The sequence below is a fragment of the Kogia breviceps genome, chromosome 5 (assembly GCF_026419965.1).
Source record: "Kogia breviceps isolate mKogBre1 chromosome 5, mKogBre1 haplotype 1, whole genome shotgun sequence".
Lineage (NCBI taxonomy): Eukaryota > Metazoa > Chordata > Mammalia > Artiodactyla > Physeteridae > Kogia > Kogia breviceps.
Window position 1 is genome coordinate 28957468 of NC_081314.1, and position 22167 is coordinate 28979634.

The 22167-nt window shown below is 36.4% G+C and overlaps 1 protein-coding gene across 1 annotated transcript in view; it reads right to left on the reverse strand.

Moving 5' to 3' along the window:
• Positions 1–1033: 1033 nt before the first annotated feature.
• Positions 1034–22167, reverse strand: part of COL6A5 (collagen type VI alpha 5 chain) — a 148029-nt gene continuing 126895 nt past the window's right edge. The window contains exons 38-39 of the mRNA XM_067033807.1: positions 2487–3176; positions 1034–1134 (exon numbers count right to left, since the gene is read on the reverse strand). Coding sequence (XP_066889908.1) covers positions 1034–1134; positions 2487–3176 — 791 coding nt within the window. The remainder of the gene's footprint in view (positions 1135–2486; positions 3177–22167) is intronic.

Consider the following 22167-nt stretch of genomic DNA (forward strand, 5'->3'; position numbering starts at 1 on the left):
TCATCTTCTACCAGGGAAAATCCAAACAAACAAGGGTATTTCAGAGTTGTCAACTCTAATGCACTCAGGTTACATTTTTCATCTTGTCTGACATTTGCTGGAGCTGTAATTTCTTCCGAATGTGCCTCTTCCTTGTCTTTCATCATCAGTTCCCTAGTTGAAAAGAGCAGGTATAACCTCTGGATCAAATCAGTGGTGGTCCCAGAACTGTTAGTTACTCTGCATTTCAAAGAAATGCTGCTGCTGGGAATCTAATTCACCCAAAGCCTCACTGTTCTCCATCTGTATTTCATATACCTCAGGAAGAAGGCTGAAGTGACAGAGAAAAATGATGAAAAATATGTTTACCAATTCCCTTTCAGGATTCAGTGTAGATACAGACAATGTAACAGGAATCAATTTTATGCATGTTATTGGAATAGTCCAAATGCAGTTTGTGGATGAAATTTGACTGAGGGGCAACTTTTTAATCTCAAAGGGAAATTAGACATTTGTGCCCACGGTTTAGGGCTCCAAACCATTATTTTCATCACTGAATTTTTACGGAGTACTTAGGGTTGGACTTTGCGAAATCAAACTTAAACGAATTCTTCCTGCCAGTCTCCATATGGGTTCTGTTTTTGAAACAGCAAACGTTTTTGTCGCTGCTTTGTGAGTTTTTCTTTTTCATCTTTTTCTTCTGCTCTAAAACTATTACATCTAACCTTTGATATTATATGTTTTCTGTTTTAACAGTACCCAATATTTGAATGATATTATATAGTTACTAATAAAGCATTAATAGGGGTCTCCTTTTTCATAAAAGCTACAAAATTGGAAACATGGTTCTTTCAAATATGGATCATATTCTATGTACTATTAACACCAGATCTGTGGTGTTGTCACAAATCAGGAACATTTAACCCCCCCAACACACACCCATACACCCCACAACCAAACTTGCATCCTGAAAACTAAAATGCCATTTCTTTCAAATTATTTTCTTAAGGACTGTTTCCAGTGGTAGTATTACCCAAATTGTGAATTTGTCAACTCACAATACAATGTTTTCTGTGCCACCATTCTCTGGGTTAGGAGAGGTGATGTTAACACATTTGGTTCTCATATCTGCAGGGGGATATTTGTTGATGGCACCTGGAGAGAGAGTGGGTGGTTAGTCTAAATTTTACCCTTCCACATTCTATCACCCAAAGTCAGTTCATCTTTTCCTGTGGTTGGAGGTGTTTCCAAGAGCAAGTTAATTTTATAAGGGACTCAGCAAAATATTCATCTTCTGATTTTGCAATACCTTGTTGGCAAAGTCAGTGAGATATAACAGTGATTGAGTAAAAAATTCTCATGCTCTGTGTGTCACAGGCTTGCAATATAATTCAAGGATATCTCTTAATCCCTTATAACATCTGGTTCTCTCACTCTAAAAGGAAGATATTTCTAGAAGACAGTATTAACTATTGAAATTGTCTGCCCTATTTATCTTGAGGTTGGAAGAAGGCATCATTTTTTTTTTTTTGCAAGTGACAAGCTTGCCACTAAATATAAATCCTGAGTGCCAAGATGCTGAGGGTTCCATGAGCCCTGGGCTTTATGAGTGTCAGAAAATCTGCATCTCTCTGATTCCCCGTTAAACTTGCAGGAGCTACAGACAATCATTCAGGGTGGCCTCTGTCACACTCCTAATTCCCGGCATAGGACCGGACTTGCTTGATGCTACAAGCTCTTAGGTTTGCTACTATAATCATGTCTGGAATTACAGCACATGGACAGAGACTGGGCAGCCTCTCTCAAATGCCTACTGTGAAAAGACTCCCTTAAACCCCTTGCCTGGCTGTGCCTGAGCCAGCTGTCTGAGACGGAGGCTCTAGAAGAGATTTGTCCCCATGGCTGTTAAGAATTCAAGTCAGAAGCAAAGTTGATTTACAGTGACAAGATGAAACAGAAGTCCTTGGAGTGGGTGGAGGGTGGTGGCAGTGGGGTATTATTTATTACAGTGATACCACTGTAATACTTTATTAAAGCCTTAGTAATTGATGTATAGTTTAATGGATAAGAGCACAGCTCTGGGGTCAGAATGCATAGGATTGAGTCTAGAATTCGCCAACTATTAACTGTCAGCTTTTGAGCAGTTGATTTAATGTCTGTGAACCTCAGTTTTCTCACTTGTAAAATGGGGATATTACTACTTTCCTTAGAGGGCTGTCCTGAGGATTAAATGATACAATCCTTTAAAAAACTTGGCACATAGTAAACACAGATTCGGGTTAAAAGACACTTTTCACTTTCTGGCAAAGACCCTGAGAGTGGGACAGCAGAGCTCAAGGTCACTAGGACCTGGAATTTTCTCTGTGGTTTTCTCATTGCCTCCTACTCACACCTAGATTCCACCACTCTTGACTGAAGTGAGAATCATGTTACTAAGTCAATTGGTGGATTGTACAAAGAGGTATCTATTGCAAAAGCAACAGAAAAGAAAAACTTTAATGACTTACGTCTGATTGAATGAACAAATGGCTTGACAAATTTGATGATATAGTTCAAATCTGGCTTGTGGGTTCGGCCAAGCTGGACTAAGTGATGATCCAGTGGGTGGCTGGCTAATTCTTCTAATTCCTTGTCATTGTGTAGAGGACCAAAGGAAAACACAAATATGGAGTAGCCCTGACACTTGGCTCTCAGAGATACATTTCTTAAGACTCCCCTGTCTAAAGGGTTGGTTTCACCAGCAGATATAACAAAGATAACTTTGTTTTTCCTCAGGTTGGGGGTTCCTACAAAGACATTGTCAATTGTCCACTGTAGGGCATGGCCAATAAAAACATCTCCATTGAGCTGTTGAAGGGAGTCTTGGAGATGATGTTTCATTTGGTGTATACTGTTATAAGTAACCAAATCAAATTCTAGGTAGATGGGGCTTTCTTCAGTGTTGGGCATATAGCCCGGAGGAGAGTAGGTCAGGACTGCCACTCTGTCTCCCAAGGTGGAGGCCAGTGGATCTGGAGCCAAGTGAAAGTAATCAAGCACTGAGGTTATAAAAGCTTTCACTTCCTTAAACTCATCATTTCCTATTCTTTGGGAAGCATCTATGAGAAAAGCCACATCCATGTAATATTCTTGAAGAGAGGCATCTCTAAGTTCATAAGTAAGACCTGGTTCTTCTTTTCTGCCATGGCTTTCTTGTCCTGCAACAGAATAACTCAAGTCACTGTTTTTAGTAGAAGGAAAACCTTGAAACTCCTAGCCAAGAATGGCAATACACAGCATGAAGTGTCATCATACTTCATTCCCACACCCATGGCATATGTTACTAATCAATATCAGTACTTGTTCCCAGATGCATTCTCTAAGTACATCTCTACACAGTGTGTGGAGAGCCATTACCACTTGACAGGTATTCTCACATGTGAGGAAACTTATTTGCTACCCCATCTCTGATCTTTGTCAAAGGATTGATGGATCCTTCAGCTATTTTCGTATATAAGGTGAAAAACATACAGCGATTTTTAGTGCATGCCACATGGTTACAAAATTTGGAGTACATACTGCATGAGATTTCATTATATGTAATGACCCCAGGAGAAAAGTAAATATGTCAAAGTCACATTTATTGATGACATCTTTATATACATGCTTAAAATATACATCATAGTATGATGTCATGAGAAGAAGTATAAATACTGACTTTAGAATCTAAATTCTGTGTAATACATGACATACTCTAAGACCTTGGTACTCAAAGTACCAGTCTGCAAACAGCTTATTGGCCCATGACAAGATAAGAAACTTGCACCATGATATAAGTCAACTACATCACTAAGCACACAAATTATTTCATCTGATTTTATTTTATTTATTTATTTTTTTATCAAGACCTTCTCAAGGAAGGAAACAGTGCCCCAGTTACACTCTGATGCTACCTTCCTGTCTTGTTGGAGGCCAGCACTTCAAGTGGCTCTGCTCTAAAGGGTCATGAAACCATGTCTACAATCATGGGGACAATGGCTGGTTGGTGAGGTCACAACAGGAAATGCCAGCTCAGAAAGACAGGAGGACGTGGTCAATGTTCTTTTTTTTTCTATGAAAAAAGTATGTTTGTGAACCTAATCAAGCAAGAAGTAGATTCCTAACTGGCAAAAACATTACTGTCCAATTGTGATGGGCCCATTATTCATGTTTTGCATCTATTACTTTATTTAATCCTCACAGCAACCACCCTCACAAATGAATTGATTAACCTGTATAAATGCCACAAAAGTTTAATATTGAAATAGAATGCAGTAAAACAACACCATGGATAATGTTATTAACAAGGCAAATACTATCAGATGACTTCTGAATGCTCAATGATCTCTGCATTCCTGGGGTCAACTCCACATTATCTTTTTTTATCTATTGTAGGGTTTTTTTCTGACAAATAAAATTTGTATATATTTAAAGTGTACAACATTCATCAAAAAGTATACAAATAAGAAATGCTAGAGAGGGTGTGGAGAAAAAGGAACCCTCCTACATTGTCAGTGGGAATGCAAATGGGTGCAGCCATTATGGAGAACAGTATGGAGGTTCTTTTAAAAACTAAACATAGAACTACCATATGATCCAGTGATCCTACTCCTGGGCATATATATGGAGAAAACTATAATTCAAAAGGATACATGCACCCCAATGTTCATAGCAGCACTATTTACAATAACCAAGACATGCCAGCAACCTAAGTGTCCATTGACAGATGAATGGATAAAGAAGATGTGGTATATATACACAATAAACAGTACTTAGCCATAAAAAAAGAATAAAATAATGCCACTTGCAGCAACATGGATGGATCTAGAGATGATCATACTTAGTGAAGTAAGTCAGACAGAGAAAGACAAACATCATATGATATTGCTTATATGTGGAATCTAAAAAAATGTTACAAATGAACTTATTTACAAAAACAGAAAGAGACTCCCAGACACAGAAAAGAAACTTATGGTTACCAAAGGGGAAAGGGAGGGGAGAGGGATAAATTAGGAGTTTGGGATTAACATATACACACTACTATATGTAAAATAGATAACCAACAAGGCCTACTGTAGAGCACAGGGAGTTATACTCAATATCTTGTAATAACCTCTACTAGAAAAGGATTTTTAAAAGAATATATAGATATACATATATATGTGTGTATAATTGAATTACTTTGCTGTACACCTGAAGCTAATACATTGTGAATCAACTATATGTCAATAAAATTTTTTAAAAATTGAATGAAAAAAATTAATAATAAAGTATACAATGTTTTGATATAAGTATACCTTGTATAATGATTGCCACATCAAGCTAATATTGTTGGATTTGATTTGCTAACATTTTGTTTAGAATTTTTGCATCTATGTTCACGAGAAATGTTGGTCTGTAGGTTCCTTTTCTTGTAATGTATTTGTCTGGTTTTGGCCTCAAAGAATGAGTTTGGAAGCACTCCTTCCTATTTAATATTCTGGAAGAGTTTATGTAGAATTGGTATTATTTCTTCCTTAAATGTTTTGTTGAAGTCACCAGTGAAGTCATCTGGGCTTGGAGTTTTCTTTATGGAAAGTTTTGAACTACAAATTCAATTTCTGTAATAAGCTTAGGAATATTTAGGTTACTTCTCCTTGAGTGAGGTTTGGTAATTCGTGCATTGCAACTAATTAGCCTAGTTCACCTAAAATGTCTAACTTATAAGCAAAAACTGCTTATAATATTCCCTGATTCCCCTTTTAATATCTGTAGAATATTTCTCCTCTCTCATTCCTGATATTGGTAATTTGTGTTTTTTCTTTTTTACTGGTGAGTTTGACTATGGGTTTATCAATTTAATTGATCTTATCAAAAAACCACTTTTGGTTTTATTGATTTTCTCTCTTCTATTTCATTGAGTTCTGTTTTAATTTTATTACTTCCTTTCTTCTCCTTACCTTAGGTTTAACTTGTTCTTCTTTTTCTAATTTCTTAAGATGAAAGTTGAGGTCATTGATTTGAAACCTTTCTTCTTTATCAGTATAGGCATTTAATGCTATGAATGACATCATAAGTACTGCTTTAGTGGAATCTTACAAATTCTAGTATATTGTGATTTTATTTTCATTCATTTCAAAATACTTGCTAATTTCCCCTTTGCTTTTTTCTTTGACCATGGATTATTTAGAAGTGATTTATTTAGTTTCCAAATACTTGGGGATTTTTCAAATATCTTCTTACTATTGATTTCAACTTAATTCTGTTTTGGTCAGAGAATATACTTGGAATGATTTGAAACCTTTCAAATTTTGAGAATTGTTTTAAGGTCTACAGTATGGTCTATCTTGGTAAATGTTTCACATGTACTTGAAAAGAATGTGTATTTGCTATTTTGTGTGCAGTGTTCTATTAATATCAATTAGGTCAAATTAACTGATACTGTTGTTCAGGTCTATGATATTGCTGCTGATTTTCTGTCTATTATTTTGTCAGTTATTGAGAGAGGTATTGAAACCCAATGAGGGTCTTTTTTTTTTTTAAGTCTTTATTCTCCTTGAGTTTTATTTTGGATAATTTCTATGGCTACATCTTCAAGGTCACTAGTCTTTTCTTTTATCAAATCGAATTTCCCATTAATCCTATCCAGTGTATTGTTCACCCTAGGCACTGCAGCTTTCATCTCTACAAATTCTATTTATTTATTTATTTTTTACATTTTCCATGTCTCTACTTAACTTTTTAACATATGGAGTATAGTTACAATAACTGTTTTAATTTCTTTGTTAATTCTAACATCTTTGTCAGTTATGATTTGGTTTTGAGTGATTGTGCTGTTGATGATGGGTTCTTTCTGCTTTTTATGCCAGACATTATGAAATTTGCCTTGTTGGATACGGGATAGTTTTATATTCTTATAAATATCCATATGATTTGTTTTGGGAAGCAGTCAAGTTACATGAAAATGGTTTGATCTTTTTGGGTCTTGCTGTTATGATTTGTTAGGTATGTCCACAGTGGTACTTAATTTAAGCCTATTTATTCCCCACTGCTGAAGCAAGACCTTCCTGAATTTTCTTCCCAGTACTCTATGAATTATGAGTTTTTCCAGTCTCGCTGGTGGTAATAGGCACTATCCCTGGCCCTGTGGGCAATGGGCATTATCCTCTAATCCTTTCAGAAGAATGTTCCCCCATGCTTGGGTCATTTCCTCAATGCTCGTGCTATCAGCACTCTGATGAATGATGAAGAGGCATCCTCTGCAGAGCTCTGGGTTTCTCTCTCTGCACAGCTCTCTCCTCTCTGGTGTTCTGTCCTGTGAACTCTTACCACCTTGGTCTCCCTGGACTCTCAGCTCTGTTTCCTCATCTCAAGGCGTGCAGTGGGTTCCACCTGAATTCCCCTTCCTGGACCATGGCCTAGAAACTCTCTCTTGACAGTAAGCAGGAGAAATCATAGGGTTCACCTCATTGGTTTCTCATCCCTCAGGGATCATTTTATTTCCTGAAGTCCAGTGTCCTGACAATTGTTTTATTTCATATACATATATATATATATATATATATATATATATATATATATATATATATATTTATTTATTTATTTATTTATTTTGGTTATTTCAATTGGTAGGTAAATCCAGTTCCTGTTACTTCACCTTGGGCATTTCTAATACATGAGAACTAACCATCTTGTTTGAGATATTCCTATGTTCTCTCCCTTCTTATAAAGCATTAAGAATTGGTCATTAATGTACCAGACTTTTCCTTTATCAGTACATTCATAGTTATTGAACAGGATTTTACATTTCATGAGCTGTTTGAAATCTATGGACCTCCAATCCTCCACCAAGAACCTAGTTTCAAATTCTTAGAATTTTTGATCAATATCAAGATTCTTAATTGCTAAATATAAAACTGGAATTGCAGACAAAAGCATAAATATATTTGTCTATGCAATGGATGCTATATAATATACTTTAGCCCTAAAATACTGCCAAAACCTCTTCTAGAGTTCATGGCAATAGTGTATCAGGATGTGTGAAGATTAGTTAAATGGACATTTCTTTCCTTTTGAGTTTACAATCCTGGAATTTACTAATCATTACCTGCTCTGCCACCAGGATCTCCATTTTGACTTTTTAAAAAAGTCCAATCAACACACTTTGTTAAAACATAAGGAAAAGTATTTCATAAATGTTCTGGTAGAACAGGAAGGGGTAGAAATGAAAACAGAGAAATTACAACTGATATCACAGAGATACAAAACATCGTGAGATACTACAATCAATAGTTACATGTCATACATAGTACTATATATAAAATAGATAACTAATAAAGACCTACTATATCACACAGGGAACTCTACTCAATACTCTGTAATAACCTATATGGAAAAAGAATCTAAAAAAAGAGTTGATATATGTATGTATAACTGATTCACTTTGCTATACAGAAGAAAGTAACACAACACTGTAAATCAACTATACTCCAATAAAAATTAAAGGAAAAAAAAAAGTTACATGTCAACAAATTAGACAACCTAGAAGAAATGGATAAATTTCTAGAAACATACTATCTTCCAAGACTGAATCAGGAAAAAATATACAGTCTGAACAGAGTGGTCACTAGTAATAAAACTGAATTAGTAATCAAAAAGCTCCCAGCAAACAAATGTCCATAACTGATCAGGTTTGTGGGGGAACTCTACCAAACATACAACAAAGTGCTAATACCTATCCTTCTCAAACTATTCCAAAAAATCGAAGAGGAGGGAACATTCCCAAATTCATTCCAGGAGGCCAAAATTACCCTGATATCAAAGCCAGAAAACGACACTACAAAAAAAAAAAAAAAAAAAAAAAAAGAAAATTACAGGCCAATATCTCTGATGAATATACATGCAAAAATCCACAACAAAATAGTAGCAAACCTAATTCACCAATATATAAAAAGGATCATACACCATGATCAAGTGGGATTTATGCCAGGGATGCAACATGGCTCAATATTCACAAATCAATCAGTGTGATACACCACATTAACAAAAGGAAGGACAAAAATCACATGATCACCTCAATAGATGCAGAAAAAACATTTGACGAAATTCAGCGTACACTCATGATAAAAACTTTATAGCACAGGGAACTATCCTCAATATTTTGTAATAACCTATATGGGAAAAGAATCTGAAAAAATCTATATATATGTATACAACATACACACACACATGTGAATCACCTTGATCTACACCTGAAAATAACACAACACTGTAAATCAACTATACTTCAATTTATAAAAATAAATTAAAAGCAAACAAAACAAAACAAAGCAAAAAATGTGGATATGCAGGAAACATAATAAAGGTCATTTATGACAAACCCACAGCTAACATCATATGCAATGATGAAAAGCTGAAAGGTTTTACTCTAAATTCAGGAACAAGACAAGGATACCCACTATTGTCACTTGTATTTAACATAGTATTGGAAATCCTAGTGACAGTAATCAGACAAGAAAAAGAAATAAAAGGCAAATTGTAAGGTAAGAAGTAAAATTGTCACAGTTTGTAGATGACAATATATTATATATGGTAAACTCTAAAGTCTCCACCAAAAAACCATTAGAACTAATAAATGAATTCAACAAAGTTGCATGATACAAGATTAATATACAGAAATCTGTTGCTTTTCTATACACTAATAATGAACTATCAGAAAGAGAAAACAAGAAAACAATCCTGTTTAAAATCACATCAAAAAGAATAAAATACCTAGGAATAAACTTAACCATGGAGGTGAAAGACCTATATCTTGAAAACTATAACACATTGTTGAATGAAGGAAATTGAAGATGATACAAATAAATGGAAAGATAGCCCATGTTCTTGGATTAGAAGAATTAATATTGTTAAAACGTCCACACTATCCAAAGCAATCTATGGATTTATTGCAATCTCTACTAAATTATCTATGACATTTTTCACAAAACTAGAACAAATAATCCTAAAATTCATGTGAAACCACAAAAGATCCTGAATAACCAAAGCAATATTGAGAAAAAAAGGACAAAGCTGGAGAAACCACCATCCCAGGCTTCAGAATATACTACAAAGCTACAATAATCAAAACAGCAAGGTACTGGCACAAAAAGACACATAGATCAATGGAACAGAATAGAGAGCCCAGAAATAAGCTCACATAATTATGGTTAATTAATCTACAACAGAGGAGGCAAGAATATACAATGGAGAAAAGAGCCTCTTCAATAAATGGTACTGGGAAAACTGGACAGCTACATGTAAAACCATGAAATTAGAAAGTTACCTCATATCATATAGTAAAATAAACTAAAAATGGATTAAACACTTCAATGTAAGACAGAAACCAGAAAATTCCTACAAGAGAACATAGGCAAAACACTCTTTGACATAAATTGTAGCAATAATTTTTTGGCTCTGGCTCCTAAGGCAAAGGAAAAAGAAAGCAAAAATAAAGAAATGGGACCTAATGAAACTTAAAAGCTTTTTCACAGCAAAGGAAACCATTGACAAAACAAAAATACAACTTACTGAATGGGAAAAAATATTTGTAAATGATATGACTGATAAGGGGTTAATATTCAACATATATAAAGGGCTCGTAGAACTTGTTATCAAAAAAACAACCCAATCAAAAAAGAGCAAAAGACCTGAAGAGACCTTTTTACAAAGAAGACATACAGATGGCCAACAGGCACATGAAAAGATGATCAACATTGCTAATCATCAAAGAAATACAGATCAAAACCACAGTGAGATATCACTTCACACTTCTCATAATAGCCATCATTTAAAAGTCACAAATAACAAATGCTGGTGAGGATGTGAAGAAAAGAGAACACTCCTACACTGTTGGTGGGAATGTAAATTGGTGCAGCCACTATGGAAAATAGTATGGAGGTTCCACACACAAAAAACTAGAAACAGAACTACCATATGATCCAGCAATTCCACTCCTGGGTATGTTCTGAGGAAAGTGAAGACACTAATTTGAAAAGATACATTAGGTTTTGTATGATACATGAGATTTTGTACACACCTCTCCATTTCACACTGCCAACCCAGGCCAGTCTGGTGAGGCCACTGACCCAATGTTCATAGCAGCATTATTTACAATAGCCAAAATATGGAAGCAACTTAAGTGTCCACCATCTGAAGAATGGATAAAGAAGAAATTATATATATATATATATATATATATATATATATATATATATATATACACACACACACACATACATATACATACACACACAATGAAATATTACTCAGCCATAAAAAAAGAACGAAATTTTGCCATTTGCAACAACATAGGTGGACATGGAGGATACCATGCTTAGTGAAATAAGTCATACAAAGACAAACATTGTATGTTTTTACTTTTATGTGGAATCTAAAAAATAAAACAAATAAATGAATGTAATGAAACAAACTCACAGATACAGAGAACAAACCAGTGGTTACCAGTGAAGAGAGGGAAGGGGGGAGGGGCAAGATAGAGGTAGGGGATTAAGAGGTACAAACTACTATGTATAAAGTAAATAAACTACAAGATATATTGTACAGCACAGAGAATATAGCAAATATTTTATAATAACTTTAAATGAAATATAATCTATAAAAATATTGAACCACTATGTTGTACAACTGAAACTAATATAATATTGTAAATAAACTATACTTCATTAAAATAAGAGGAAGGGTTGACTTACCATGTTAGTAAAATATTTTTTCCTACATTGCCCACACCAGAAATAGTACTCTTTTTTTCCCAGTTTTCTCTTTATAAATGAGCAAAATCTCAATCCTTTTCCAAAGTACCCAGCAGAACTATTTTCTAAAGAGGTATATTTTACCTCTAAAATCTTTAAAAATAGATTCTCTACCTATTACAGGATTAGCATGGGAATCAAAGAAGTTAAATGCTAAACTTTAAAATTCAGTCAAACACTAAATAATAACCTATGATTATTCTGCTTTGAGTCTAAATTATCTTATTGGGAAAGATAGGGCCTTTAAAAACATTTTCCTTCAAGAAAATCTGGCAGAAGTGTGGATAAAGGTTACCTACAGCTCAGAGCAATGCTGTGCATTTTCTGGAAAAGTCACCATGCCAAATTCTTATCTCCAACTCTGTGGAAGAATTTCCTCAGAATGGCAGAGGAGGAAGGGCTTGCTCACTTGTTATGGCTTGAAAAGAATGAGGGATGCAGCTGGATTTACAGGGAAGTGCCCCCAGGGATTAGCCTAATTTCAGCTGAGATTTAAGCCACAGGGCCAGGTGTGCTCCAGTAACTTTTGGGAGAAGTGGAGGTGGAAAGGGAATTGAGGGAGATTGAGCAATCTGGACTGGGATTGCATATGCTGTGGAGCTATGGTATTTGTGAGAAATCTCAAGATATGCATGAGTTATATTTTGGTCTGCCTTGGAATTTGTACAGGGGCCAAAATTAGCCATGTGTTCTCTATAGGCAAGCTACATGAACAAATGTGGCTATTTTATATGTACATTTCTGTCCACAAGGACTGCACCAGATATTTTTCAAGTTAACCATTTTTATAAGATTTCCTATGAGTCTGGCAATGCTTTCTCTTTCAATTTTTCCATTTTCTCAGTATTGAATTGCGCATCCAGGATGCTTCAGGTCTTGTGCTCAGCTCCATGCCTATCTCCTCTCATTTAATATTCCACACAGCACTATAAGGATGAAATTATCATTGTGCCCATTTTACAGATGAGCAAGCTGAGGCTTGGAGGGGGTCAATGACTTGGTCAAGAAAAGACAGCCTGTAAGTGGTAGAGGCAGAATTTGCACCCAGCTCTGTGTAACACCTTCAGAAGAACTGCTCTTCAGATTTGAGGGTGGAACAGACACATTAAGGGACACATTAGCCACCTTGCCAAAGGCCCAGGACGTGGTTTGAAGAACAAGGGTCTCAGTCAATGCTATTCCTAGTGATTGAAGCTACTAAAGAAAGTTTTCTTCCAAAAGTAGGCAGGTAAATAAAATGTGCAGTATTTTCTTCTCTAGGCATTATGGAACAGTGGTTATGAGCAGAACCTTTGGGGTATGAGGTGAGTCTATACCATTTGTTAGCTCTGTGATTCTGAGTCTCTCCCATGTCTCTGTTACATTCTCTAAAAAATTATAAAATTGTTATAATAAACTATAACCTTATAAGGTTTTTGAGAGAATTAAATAAAAATTTCACAGTGCTTAGCATATCCTAAGCACTCTATAAATATATTTTAGAAGGAAAAAAACAGAGAAAAGTCTCAGATATCTGAAAATCCTACCCATGATACTATATTCTGTAAACTAGAATTTCCAAAAAATACAGTCAGCTGATATTAGTGGAACACAATGGACATGTGTACAAGCTCATTCTGTTGCATTTATGCATACTTTAACTGTAGAGGAGTTGGAATGACTTACACACCTCTCCATTTCACACTGCCAACCCAGGCCTGTATGGTGAGGCCACTGGTCAAGCTCTAGGCTAGGGCACAAGTCTCTTATGGTCTCTTTTGTGTCTATGACTGTGTGTCATTGATTTTATGCCAAAGGGAAATAGAGACATATTTTTCAATCTCTTGTTTTGTTAGATGCGTTCCTCTCTCCACCACTTGCCTGAACAAGTAGGAGTCACTGTCTTAAAATAGACTTAATCATTTTCCCCAAAGACAGAATAAATATCTTTCTTGGCCTAGACTTTTCTAGGTGGCACTTGGTCCAAATGACTCACTCTTGCCATCTATGTCACACTCTGAAACAACAATCTACAGAAACGTACCAGCACACTGAGAAAAGTGATGCATGCCTTAGGAGTTATTTATACCCAGACCACATGGATCTTTGTTTTTTTTCAAATTTTTATTGAAATGTTGTTGATTTACAGTGTTGTGTTAATTTCAGGTGTTCAGCAAAGTGATTCAGTTATACATGTATATATTCTTTTTTAGATTCTTTTCCATTTTAGGTTATTACAAGATATTGAGTGTAGTTCCTTGTACTATACAGAAGGACTTTGGTGTGTATCTATTTTATATATAGCAGTGTGTATATTTTAATCACGAACTACTAATTTATCCCTCCCACTTTGGTAACCATAAGTTTGTTATCTATGTCTGTGAGTCAGTTTCTGTTTCATAAATAATATCATTTGTGTTGTATTTTAGAGTCTATATATAAGTGATATCATATAATATTTGTCTTTCTCAGTCTGACTTATTTCACTTAGTATGATAATCTCTAGGTCCATCCATGTTGCTGCAAATGGCATTATTTCATTATTTTTTATGGCTGAGCAATATTCCATTGTATATATACATCACATCTTCTTTATCCATTTATCTGTTGATAGACATTTAGGTTGTTTCCATATCTTGGCTATTGTAAATAGTGGTAGTTTGGTTTTAATGGTGTTAGTTTTTGCTCTGGCCTCTGGATGAGTTTATAAGCAGTTTATAAGGCCAATTTATTCTGGCCTTATGTCCTCTAAGTAAGTTATAAGCAGGAATTTCTAAAAATTAAATTAAAGAGACCTTCAATATGGCAGAGGAGTAAGATGTGGAGATCACCTTCCTCCCCACAAATACATCAAAAATACATCTACATGTGGAACAACTCCTACAGAACACCTACTGAATGCTGGCAGAAGACCTCAGACTTCACAAAAAGCAAGAAAATCCCCACGTACCTGAAGGGCAAAAGAAGAAAGAAAAAACAGAGACAAATAAATAGGAATGGGACCTGCACCTCTGGGAGGGAGTTGTGAAGGAGGAAAAGTTACCACACACTAGGAAGACCCTTCACTGGCAGAGATGGGGGGGTGGGCAGAGGGGAAGCTTCAGAGCCATGGAGGAGAGCACAGCAACAGGGGTGCAGGGGGCAAAGCGGAGAGATTCCTGCACAGAGGATCAGTGCCAACCAGCACTCACCAGCCTGAGAGGCTTGTCTCCTCACCCGCCAGGGTGGGTGGGGGCTGGGAGCTGAGGCTTGGGCTTCGGAGGTCAGACCCCAGGGAGAGGATTGGGGTTGGCTGCATGAACACAGCCTGAAGGGGGCTAGTGCACCACAGCTAGCCGGGAGGGAGTCCGGGAAAAAGTCTGGAGCTGCTGGATAGGCAAGAGACCATTGTTTCGGGGTGCGTGAAGAGAGGGACTTCCTGTTCTGTATGCCCATAGATGGAAGAGCATGACCTAAGTGAGCTCCAGAGCCAGGCATGATCTGCGGCTATCATCTCAGACCCCAGAGACGGACATGGACTACTAATGCTGCTGCTGCTGTCACCAAGAATCCTGTATGCAAACACAGGTCACACTACCACACACCCTCAGGAGCCTGTACAGCACACCACTGCCAGGGATCTGTGAGCCAGGGACAGCTTCCACAGAAGAACACATGGTGTGCCTCAGGCTGTTGCAATAACATGCCAGCCTCTGCCACTGCAGGCTCACCCCCATTCCAATTATGGCTAGGGCGCCCCTACCTCTCCCCGGCCTGAGTGAGCAAAAGAGACCTAATCAGCCACTGCTTTGACCCGCTCCTGTCTAGGTGGGGAAAAGACACTTGAGGGTGGCCTACATGCTGAGGTGGTGCCAAAACCAAAGCTGAACCCCAGGAGCTGTGCAAGCAAAGAAGAGAAAGGTAAATTTTTCCGTGCAGCCTCAGGAGCCACAGATTAAATCCCTGCAATCAACTTGATAAACCCTGCATCTGTGGAATAACTGAATAGACAACACAGGTTCCCAAAATTGAGACAGTGGACTTTGGGAGCAACTGGAGACATGGGGTTTGCTTTCTGTGTCTGATTTGTTTCTTGGTTTTATGTTTATCTTAGTTTAGTTTTCAGTGCTTGTTATCACTGGTGTATTTGTTTATTGGTTTGTTTGCTCTTTTCCTTTTTTCTTTTCTTCTCTTTGTGAGTGTGTGTGTGTGCATGTTTTTTTGTGTGATTTTGTCTCTTTAGATTTGTTTTACCATTAGTTTGGGGTTTCTATCTGTTCATTTTTCTTTTTCTTTTTCTTCCAAGCCATGTGGCTGGCAGACTCTTGGTGCCCCAGCTGGATGTCAGGCCTGAGCCTCTGAGGTGGGAAAGCCGAATGCAGGATATTGGTCCACCAGAGCCCTCCTGGCCCCATGTAATATTAATCAGTGAGAGCTCTCCCAGACATCTGTCTCAACACTAAGTCCCAGCTCCACCCAACATTCAGCAAGCTCCAGTGCTAGACACCCCATGACAAACAACTAGCAAGACAGGAACACAAACCCACCCATTAGAAGAGAGGCTGCCTAAAGTCATACTAAGTTCACAGACATCCCAAAACACACCACCGGATTTGGCCCTGCCCACAAGAAAGACAAGATCCATCCCCACCCACCAGAGCACAGGCACCAGTCCCCCCCACAAGGAAGCCTACACAAGCCACTGAACCAACTTCAACCACTGGAGGCAGACACCAAAAATAACATGAACTATGAACCTGCAGCTTGTGAAAAGGCAACCCCAAACACATTAATTTAAACAAAATGAGAACACATAGAAATATGCAGCAGATGAAGAAGAAGGTAAAAACCCACCAGACCAAACAAATGAAGAGGAAATAGGCAGTCTACCTGAAAAACAATTCAGAGTAATGATAGTAAACATGATCCAAAATCTCAGAAATATAATGAAGAAAATTCAAGAAACTTTTAACAAGGACGTAGAAGAACTAAAGAGCAAACAAACAATGATGAACAACACAATAAATGAAATTAAACATACTCTAGAAGGACTCAGTAACAGAATAACAGGCTAAAGAATGTATAAGTGACCTGGAAGATAGAATAGTGGAAACAACTGCCACAGAGCAGAATAAAGAAAACAGAATGAAAAGAATTGAGGAGGTCTCAGAGACCTCTGGGACAATATTAAATGCACTAACATTAGAATTATAGGGATCCCAAGAGAAGAAGAGAAAAATGAAAGGTCTGAGAAAATATTTGAAGAGATTATAGTTGAAAACTTTTCTAATATGAGAAATAGTAATATTAATCAAACTATCAAAAATTAAACTCAAAGAAAAAAATACTAAAAGCAGCAAGGGAAAAACAACAAATAACACACAAGGGAATCCCCATAAGATTAACAGCTGATCTTTCAGCAGAAATTCTGCAATACAGAAGGGAGTGGCAAGAAATATTTAAAGTGATGAAAGGGAAAAACCTACAATGAAGATTACTCTACACAGCAAGGATCTCGTTCAGATTTGACAGAGAAATTAAAACCTTTACAGATAAGCAAAAGCCAAGAGAATTCATTGTCACCAAACCAGCTTTACAACAAATGCTAAAGGAAGTTCTCTAGGTGGGAAACACAAGAGAAGGAAAAGACCTACAAAATCAAAAACAAAACAATTAAGAAAATGGTCATAGGAACATACATATCGATAATTGCCTTAAACATGAATGGATTAAATGCCTCAAACAAAAGACATAGACTGGCTGAATGCATACAAAAACAAGGGCCGTATATATGCTGTCTACAAGAGACCCACTTCAGACCTAGAGACACATGCAGATTGAAAGAGAGGGGATGGAAAAAGATATTCCATGAAAATGGAAATCAAAAGAGAGCTGGAGTAGCAATTCTCATATAACACAAAATAGACTTTAAAATAAAGACTATTATAAGAGACAAAGAAGGACAAAACATAAGGATCAAGGGATCGGTTCCATAAGAAGATATAACAATTGTAAATATTTATGCACCCAACATAAGGCAAATACTTAGAGCCATAAAAAGGGAAATTAACAGTAACACAATAATAGTAGGGGAACTTTAACACCCCACTTTCACCAATGGGCAGATCATCCAAAATTAAAATAAATAAGGAAACACAAGCTTTAAATGACACATTAGACCAGGTGGACTTAATTGATATTTAAAGGACATTCCATCCAAAAACAACAGAATACACTTTCCTCTCAAGTGCACATGGAACATTCTCCAGGATAGATCATATCTTGGGTCACAAATCAAGCCTCAGTAAGTTTAAGAAAATTGAAATCTTATCAAATATATTTTCTGACAACAACATTATGAGACTAGATATCAATTACAGGTAAAAAACTGTAAAAAATACAAACATTTGGAGGCTAAACAATATGCTACTATATAACCAAGTGATCAATGAAGAAATCAAAGAGGAAATAAAAAAATACCTAGAGACAAATGACAATGAAAACATGATGATCCAAAACCTATGGAATGCAGCAAAAGCAGTTCAAAGAGGTAATTTTATAGCAATACAATCCTACCTCAACAAGAAAAATCTTAAATAAACAATCTAACCTTATACTGAAGGCAATTAGAGAAAGAAGAAGAACAACAACAACAACAAAACAAAAAGTTGGCAGAAGAAATCATAAAGATCAGATCAGAAATAAATGAAAAAGAAATGAAGGAAACAATAGCAAAGACTAATAAAACTAAAAGCTGGTTCTTTGAGAAGATAAACAAAATTGATAAGCCATTAGCCAGACTCATCAAGAAAAAAAAGGGAGAGGACTCAAATCAACAGAATTAGAAATGAAAATGGAGAGGTAATAACTGACACTGCAGAAATACAAAAGATCAGAGAGACTACCACAAGCAACTATATGTCAATAAAATGGACAACCTGGAAGAAATGGACAAATTCATAGAAAGTACCACCTTCCAAGACTGAACCAGGAAGGAATAGAAAATATGAACAGACCAATCACAAGTAATGAAATTGAAACTGTGATTAAGAATCTTCCAACAAAAAAGCCTAGGACCAGATGGCTCCACAGGTGAATTTTATGAAACATTTATAGAAGAACTAAGACCTATCCTTCTCAAACTCTTCCAAAATATAGCAGAGGGAAAAACACTCCCTAACTCATTCTACGAGGCCACCATCACACTAATAACAAAATCAGACAATGATGTCATAACAAAAGAAAACTACAGGCCAATATCACTGACGAACATAGATGCAAAAATCCTCAACAAAATACTACCAAACAGAATCCAAAAGCACACTAAAAGGGTCATACACCATGATCAAGTGGGATGTATTCCAGGAATGCAAGGATTCTTCAATATATGCAAATCAATCAATGTGATATACCATATTAGCAAATTGAAGGATAAGAACTGTATGATAATCTCAGTAGATACAGAAAAGGCTTTTGACAAAATGCAACACCGATTTATGAAAAAAACTCTTCAGAAAGTAGGCATAGAGGGAACCCACCTCAACATAATAAAGGCCATAGATGACAAACCCACAGCCAACATCGTTCTCAATGGTGAAAAACTGAAACCATATCCTCTAAGATCAGGAACAAGATAAGGGTGCCCACACTCACCACTATTATTCAAGACAGCTTTGGAAGTTTTAGCCATGGTAATTAGGGAAGAAAAAGAAATAATGGAATCCAAATTGGAAAAAGAAGTAAAACAATCACTGTTTGCAGATGACATGATAATATACATAGAGAATCCTAAAGATGCTACCAGAAAGCTCCTAGAGCTAATCAATGAATTTGGTAAAATAGCAGGATACAAAATTAATGCACAGAAATATCTTGTATTTCTATACATTAATGATGAAAAGTCAGAAAGAGAAATTAAGGAAACACTCCCATTTACCATTTCAACAAAAAGAATAAAATGCCGAGGAATAAACCTACCTAAGGAAACAAAAGACCTGTATGCAGAAAACTATGATACTGATTAAAGAAATTAAAGATGATACAAACAGAAGGAGAGATATACCATGTTCTTGGATTGGAAAAATCAACATTGTGAAAATGACTATACTACCCAAAGCAATCTACAGATTCAGTGCAATCCCTATCAAACTCGCAATGGAATTTTTCACAGAAGTAGAATAAAAATTTTCACAATTTCTATGGAAACGCAAAAGACCCAAATACCCAAAGCAATCTTGAGAAAGAAAAACGGAGCTGGAGGAATCAGACTCCTTGACTTCCTGTACTACAAAGCTACAGTAATCAAGACTGGCACAAAAACAGAAATATAGATCAATGGAACAGGATAGAAAGCCCAGAGATAAACCCACACACATATGGTCACCTTACTTTTGATAAAGGAGGCAAGAATATACAATGGAGAAAAGACAGTCTTTTCCATAAGCAGTGCTGGGAAAACTGGATAGCTACATGTAAAAGAATGAAATTAGAACATTCCATAAAACTACACACAAAAATAAACTCAAAATGGATTAAAGACCTAAATGTAAGGCCAGACAATATAAAACTCTTAGAGGAAAACATAGGCAGAACACTCTATGACGTAAATCACAGCAGGATCCTTTTTGACCCATCTCCTAGAGAAATGGAAATAAAAACAAAAATAAACAAATGGGATCCAATGAAACTTAAAAGCTTTTGCACAGCAAAGAAACCATAAACAAGACAAAAATACAAACCTCAGAATGGGAGAAAATATTTGCAAATGAAGCAACTGACAAAGGATTGATCTCCAAAATCTATAAGCAGCTCATGCAGCTCAATATCAGAAAAACAAACAACCCAATTCATAAATGGGTGGAAAACTTAAATGGACATTTCTCCAAAGAAGACATACAGATGGAAACAGGCACATGAAAAGATGCTCAACATCACTAATCATTAGAGAAATGCAAATCAAAACCACAATGAGGTATCACCTCACACCGACAGAATGGCCATCATCAAAAAATCTAGAAACAATAAATGCTGGAGAAGATGTAGAGAAAAGGGAACCCTTTTGCACTGTTGGTGGGAATGTAAATTGAGACAGCCAGTATGGAGAACAGTATGGATGTTCCTCAAGAAACTAAAAATAGAACTACCATATGACCCAGCAATCCCCCTACTGGGCATATACCCTGAGAAAAACCATAATTCAAAAAGACATGTACCACAATGTTCATTGCAGCACTAGTTACAATAGGCAGGATATGGAAGCAGCCTAAATGTCCATCGATAGATAAATGGATAAAGAATATGTGGCACATATATACAATGGAATATTACTTGCCATAAAAAGAAATGAAATTGAGTTATTTGTAGCGAGGTGGATGGACCTAGAGTCTTTCATACAGAGTGAAGTAAATCAGAAAGACAAAAATAAATACCGAATGTTAACACACATGTATGGAATCTAAAAAAAGAAAGAAAGAAAAATTGGTCATGAGGAACCTAGGGGCATGATGGGAATAAAGACGCAGACCTACTAGAGAATGGACTTGAGGACATGGGGAGGGGGAAGGGTAAGCTGGGACAAAGTGAGAGAGTGGTAGTGTATATATGGACATATATACACTAACAAATATAAAATAGATAGGTAGTGGGAAGCAGTCACATAACACAGGGAGATCAGCTCAGTGCTTTGTGACCAGCTAGAAGGGTAGGATAGGGAGGGTGGGAGGGAGGGAGATGCAAGAGGGAAGAGATATGGAGATATATGTGTATGTATAACTAATTCACTTTGTTATAAAGCAGAAACTAACACTCCAATGTAAAGCAATTATAGTCCGGTAAAAACGTTAAAAAAAAAAGATGTGGCACATATATACAATGGAATCTTACTCAGTCATGAAATTGCATAATTTTTAATGAGGTAGATGGACCTTGAGTCTATCATAGACAGTGAATTAAGTCAGAAGGAGAAAATCAAATACCCTATGCTAACATATATATATGGAATCTAAAAAAAAATGGTTTCGATGAACTGATGGACAGGGCAGGAATAAAGATGCAGACGCAGAGAATAGACTTGAGGACACAGGGAGGGAGAAGGGTAAGCTGGGACAAAGTGAGAGAGTGGCATGGACATATATACACTACCAAATATAAAATAGAGAGCTAGTGGGAAGTAGTTGCATAGCACAGGGAGAACAGCTTCGTGCTTTATGACCACCTAGAGGGGTGGGATGGGGGAGGGATATAAGGAGGATGGGAGGGAGATGAAAGAGGGAGGGGATATGGGTATATACGTATACGTATAGCTGATTCACTTTGTTATACAGCAGAAACTAACGTAACATTTTAAGGCAATTATACTCCAATAAAGAAGTGAAAAAAAAGAATTAAGAAATATTTATGGCTTTATTCATGTATGGCTTATAAA